The sequence below is a fragment of the Pteropus vampyrus genome, unplaced genomic scaffold (assembly GCF_000151845.1).
Source record: "Pteropus vampyrus isolate Shadow unplaced genomic scaffold, Pvam_2.0 Scaffold39, whole genome shotgun sequence".
Classification (NCBI taxonomy): domain Eukaryota; kingdom Metazoa; phylum Chordata; class Mammalia; order Chiroptera; family Pteropodidae; genus Pteropus; species Pteropus vampyrus.
Genome location: NW_011888820.1, coordinates 3,449,571 through 3,455,570, shown reverse-complemented (window position 1 = coordinate 3,455,570; position 6,000 = coordinate 3,449,571). Strand labels below are relative to the sequence as shown.

The window sequence follows — 6,000 nt, the reverse complement described above, 5'->3', positions numbered from 1 at the left end:
TTCCTCATCTGTAAAAAGTAGGATCTTAAATGGATTAGTGGCTTTCGACTCAAGCTGCAAAATAGAATTGTAGCGAGCTTTAACAAGGAATGATTCCTGGGGGCCTTACCATCTGCCCAGGTTCTGATTTAATTGGTTTACCTTGGGTCTCTTCAGGTGATTCTAATGTAAACCAAGCTGGAGAAATACTATGTCAGATGATCTTTAATTTTCTGTCTTGCTCTATAATCAGTTGTTTCTAATAACAGAGTTAATTTTGTTGCATTCAACAGTTTAATTAAAAAATTTTCCAATTGTCTGAATTGGATTTTTAAATTTTAATTATTTGACTCTCAGTAGGGGTATTTAATTCAAAATGTAAAAGTGAGTTTCTCCTTTTATAAAACTAATTAGTAAAACAAACAAATCTAAGCAAACAAAATGCTTTAAAAAATAATCTTGTAAGCAGAAGATCAAAATTATATGTGTAGATGAGGGATAATAAACTTCCAAGTTAATTAAACCTAGAATTTTAAGAAAGTATGAAAGGAAAACTGCACACCCATGCAGAAAAAACAAGGACATTTTTATATGGAATCAGTCTCAGGAAAGTTAAGAGAAAAAAAGACAAGCATTATAACAAAAGTATAACTAATGAAGAAATGATGCAGGTGACTTGGGAGACAAGCCAGGTGAAAGGAATGAAGCTGTGAAGAAAGGCCCTGCCCTGAAAAAAGGAATCTCAACTTCTTCACTGGAGTTAGAGGGTACAGCAATTGCCTTTCTTTGTTCTACCTAATGTAAAAGCAAATTGGTTTCATAATTTATTTGGGTCTTCATGCCTTATGAAGGCTCCCATGTCACAAAAAAACTTGTGTTAAATAAAGTTGTATGCTTTTCTTCTGTTGATTTTTCTTATGTCAATTTAATTCCAAAAAGAACCCTAAGAGGTTTAGTAGAGGTAATGGTTTCCCTTCCCTACAAGTGAAGGAACATGAGTGCCTTCTAGAAGCTGGGAACAGCCCTCTGCTGATAGCTAGCAAGAAAATGACAACCACAAGGGACTGAATTTGGCCAACAACTTAAATGATGAACAAGGAAATGGATTCTCCCTCAGAGCCTCCAAAAGAATGCAGCTTGCTACTACCTGGATTTTAGCTCTTAGAGATCTATGTTAGATTGCTGACATGCAGAACTGTAACATAATAAATGTGTATTGTTTTAAGCCACTAAATTTGTGGTAGTTTGTTAGAGGGGCAATAGAAAACTAATACAGGAAGAGATGTTTATCTTTATTTCATTTAAACCAAATTTATCCAATGCTGAATCCTTATTCTATTGGGCTGGCAGGGTCTTCAATCCCAAACACTATTAAAGCCTTTTCTCTACCAGTGACATGAAAGTTCCCAAAGATCTTACCATGTGCCAGGTTAACCTAAAAATAAAAGGCCGAAGTGAGAGGCAGCAAGAGTTTGAGATCCAAAATAGGTTTTAGGGAAGCACTGATTTAGACAAATAGTGTACCAATAAGGAGAGTAGTTAGGAGAAAGGAAAGGGGAACAATTACATGAATAGAAGAAATTTATATAAGTACAGATAAAATAACACAATGATGCTAATTCAAAAGACAGTCTTTAGTTTTCAGTTTGGCTTTCAGAATGTCTTTTTTCTTGTTATTTTTGCAAACATTTGTTCAAGATACAAGCTATTTTAGGTCCAGTCCAAGGATTATTTTACCCAGTTTTAACATTCCAAATGTTTGAGGAGTAAGGCACACAAGGCAGTTCCTCTGGGAACCTCTGGATGGCACCCCCGACTCCATTTAAAAGTGACTCTGTTTATATTGTTCACAGCAAAAACATCAGGGAGGCCCCTTGGACTTTCTGTCATCATTTGCTACCAATAAGATACCATTGTCTCTGCCATCCTGGTCCCTTGTATTCTGGTAGTAACAGCAGGATCTTCACAAGTCTGGGAAACTTGGCGTCTAAGGCATGAGGGTGGGGTTTCAGTTGTCCTTTGTTTCCTTGGCAGTTAGGAGAATCTTCCCTCTAGCAGTTTTCATTTACTCCAAAGGCACTTATTCATCTGCAGACAGCCCCACTTACCCCCCAACACACACAAGGTGTGATATTCTAAACAGTTTTTACCACTCAAATTCCCCCAAGGCTAAGAATCATAATGGTCTGGTTACTTACTAGGAGTTGAGAAAAACAAAACACATTAACATCTCAATAGATTGTCTTGTAATATTCCTGCACTGGTAAATAGTTGTATTTCTTAAAGGAACTTCTGTTCCCCTTCATGATGTCACAGCATTTCGCAAAGATTGGGGCACTGATGGTCTTCATTCTGCTACCAGAGTCCATCCCAGGCTGATAATCTCACATGAAGTAGCAGCTGGCTGGGTAGGGGATACATTTTCTCACACTTTCAGAGTCAGGGTTCATAGACCTGGATGGTGAATGAATTTCTTGCTTTCCAGAGGGGGAAATAGCTCTTTTTTTCTCCCAACTCAGGCTGTATCCCTCCTGCTATTGTAGCTGCCAGCCCCTGATAGACACACGGACCACCAGAAATCAGTGAGTTATAGGAAACACACTCTTTATTCAGCCAGCTGGGTCTGCCAGGGGTACAAAGACCTCAAATTAAGCAGCCCCGAAATGTAGAGGTACAAGGTTTTTAAGCCCTAAACCCCTGTTCTTCATCCTGTTTGAACACACAAGTCTATTTTTCTTCTTTTTACTGTCAACCCATAGGTCAGTTGTGCAAGCGGGGGTACAGAAGCAGAAAGCTTATTGTTAGAGCGTTATGTTCCCATGGGCGATAGCGAAGCAGTAATTTTTCAGCCAGCACACTGCATGGGAATTTTCTTTGATTCTGGTCAACCTCTGGGAGAATGGGAGGAGCAGGGATGGAGCAGGGAGCCCCTTATGTGCTTATGGCAAAATCCTAGGCAAGAGATCATAGAGGCTTGACCCAGGGCAGAAGTAGTAGGAGAGATAAAATGGTTGGATTTTGAAAGGTAAAGCCCATGATCTGAAACGAGATGTTAAAGAGAAAGTCAAATATAAGTAGGCTTGTCGGGACTCATCTGCCTTCACATACCTCATAGTTGGGAGTCCGGAGGAACCTTAAATGACTTAAAGAAAATTTCATATATTGAAACTAGAGACAAGAGTTTAAAGGCTATCATATGAGAATTTAATTTTGGTAGTTATAGAGTTGGTTCTCTACACTAAATCTACAGCCAGTATTTATTTTGATTCACTTTCCTATCTACAGCCTCTGGGTTTTGATTATCTCTCAACTCCAACAGTCATAAGTGCCAGTTCTTCCTCCTATCCTACATCCATCACCAGGTGGATGCCTCAGCCTTTTCCTATCCCTCCCTTAGAGTACTCCCAAAGAAATGATGGGTGCTATTTGCAGGAGAAAAGAATGAAAGATAGTTGAAAACAAGAGCCCTGTATTCTATTCACAAACTAGATTTTAAGATAACCAAAAACCTAATAGTGAAATAAACACTTTAAGTATCGCCCTACTACTCTTAGTGGTAAATCTATTGGTAGAAGTAACAAAGTATTAATAAATGAAAAACTGCCACGGTAAGGTGGAAAATCCAGCATTCCATCTTATTTTCATTTTTAAATACATGAAACTAAAGAAGGTTCTTTCCACTTTGCTACTTCAGGTGTTTTCAGAGGGGGTTCCTTTACTTGTCCCTGTGATACAAACCTAATCTCACCGGCTCCCCAGGACGACCCACACTTTCCTATCAGGTTCTAGGTGAAAGTACGTCCATTGACCAATGGGTTCGTTTCTTCTTTGCCGAGGGGCGGGACCTCGCGCATAAGCTTCGAAGACCCGCCCCCGTACGTGGTGTGCGTGCGTGGGGCCGCGCGGCGCGAGCCGTTTCCTCCAGTGTGTGGCGCCCCCCGGCGGCAGCGGGGCCTCAATGTGACAGCCAACTTGAGCGCCTGCCATGGAGCCACCGAAAGAGGCGCGAACACTCAGCGACCCCGTGGCGCGGCCGCTTGGGGCCGCGAGTTCTCAGACGCCTAACGAGGAGGAGCGGCGGGAGGGAGGCGCAGCGCCGCCGGCAGCAGTCTTGGGCGAAGAGGCGGACGGCGCCGGTGCGGACGGGCTATGGGAGCTGCCAGTGGAGCCCGCCGAGCGGAGGCCCGAATGCAGCCGCTGCAGGTGACCGCGGGGCGGGGGTGGGGGTTGGGGTGGGAGTGGGGCGGGGACTGACATGGGGACTGAGACGGGGGACGGCCTTCGGAGGAGGCTGCAGCGACCCCTGCCGGGGAGGCGGCTGCTGTGACCCCCCCCCTGTCCCTGGGGAGCGCTTTCTTGGCATCTCCGTGCTTAGGGTGGCTGGTACGCTGGTTGACCTTGGAGTTACTGTGAAATATTTGTCACAGTTCTTTAGTTAGAAGCCGTTTATCCAGATTCATGATTATTTAGCCTTACTTCCTGCACTCAGCGTGTCATGTGATGAGCAGACAGTTCTGTCAAGGAACTTGAGTCTGATGGAGTGAGGCTTAATGACAGTAATACTTGTAGCAGTTAACACTTTTATGCTTACGTGACATAACCATCTCATAAATAAAAAAATGGATTAGAGGAGAGAGACAATCAAGGTGACTATTACAATAGGTAAGATTGTATTCAGAATTCTGAATTCTCTTAGAAATTTTTATTCAGCACCTGCTGTGTGCCAGGTACTGTGTTAGGTCCTGGGAATGCAGGCATAGATAAAACAGACATTGTCTCTGCCCTCCTTAGGACACTTAAAGTTAGTTATCTAACAACAACTAACACTATTGAATGCTCACAGTGCCCAGTCATTTAAGTACTTTTCAGGATTACCTCATCATGCTGGTGTACTTGAGGATTGTGAGAATTGCTTTCCCTGCTTGTTTGAATCTCATGCGATTCAGATACGCTATTCTCTTTACCTCTTGAGTGTTCAGGATCATTTTCCTTGGTTACTGAAGATCTCCATCTGTCACATATCTCTTGCCCTTCCCAATTTAAACTATTAGATAGTGCTTCTACTTCATCATCTCGGAATCACTATGAAAATTGTCATCAGATTCTACACTACCCTGAAATGGCTTTCACTAAAGTCATCAGTAATCTCCATGAGATAAACTCCAATGAATCTATTTCTGTTCACTTTTTTCTAGAACTCTTGGCAGTGTTCTGTAGTTGAATACTTCTTGAAACACACTCTTTCTTTAGCTTCCCTTTGGTTTATCTGACTTATCTGCCCTACTCTTCTTTGCCTTTTCTACTTGAACTCTAAATATTGAGCTTCTTTAGGTCTTGAGTCTAGATTCTCTTCTAACCTCACATACCTCCCACCAGTGATCTCACCAGTTTTCATACCTTTCATACCTTTCTCCTGAGTACCGGATTTATGCATTCATTTAACTAGTGTTTGATGTGCTTTGTTCGTCACTGGTAATATAGTGGAGTCTGTATGCTTGTGGAATATTCAGTCTTTTATTGCATACAGATAATAAACTAGAAACAAGAAACCAAATATGTAACTATAGCAATGAAGGAAAAGAATGGAATGCTATGATAGAAAATAGCTAGATGGTGTCAGGAAAGATTTCTGAGGAGATAGCATTTATATTGAGAATTGAAAGATGAGAAGGATCCAGCCAGGAGAAAAGTATTCCAAGAAGAATAGGACAGACTGTTTGAATGTCTTTACTACTTGAGTACTTGGAGTATACTACCTTGGACATTTTGAATTCTTACCAGGGCTGGTTGTAAAACTTAAGACGGGATCTTGAATGTAAGGGACTTTTTATATTCTCTAAATGTTCTATGTGTAGTAGACACTCAATAGACCTTTGTGGAGAATGAATAATTTGTGTTCAGAAGGGACTGCATATATGAACTGAATGGGTGTTGAATACAGTTTATTTAAACAAGTTGTCTAAAGGTGTTAGGAGAGAACACTTAAAAATTCTGTGAAGGGGTCTTAATGGGATGCTGAAA

The 6,000-nt window shown here is 41.4% G+C and overlaps 1 protein-coding gene across 2 annotated transcripts in view; it reads left to right on the top strand.

The window, feature by feature from the left end:
• The first annotated feature begins 3,845 nt into the window (after positions 1–3,845).
• The window catches only part of DTWD2 (DTW domain containing 2), a 94,833-nt gene continuing 92,678 nt past the window's right edge, over positions 3,846–6,000 (top strand). The window contains exon 1 of one of the 2 annotated variants that reach the window (XM_011358268.2): positions 3,846–4,182. In XM_011358268.2, the coding sequence (XP_011356570.1) occupies positions 3,965–4,182 (218 nt within the window). In that variant the 5' untranslated portion in view covers positions 3,846–3,964. The remainder of the gene's footprint in view (positions 4,183–6,000) is intronic. The other variant, XM_011358267.2, reaches the window with a different exon arrangement.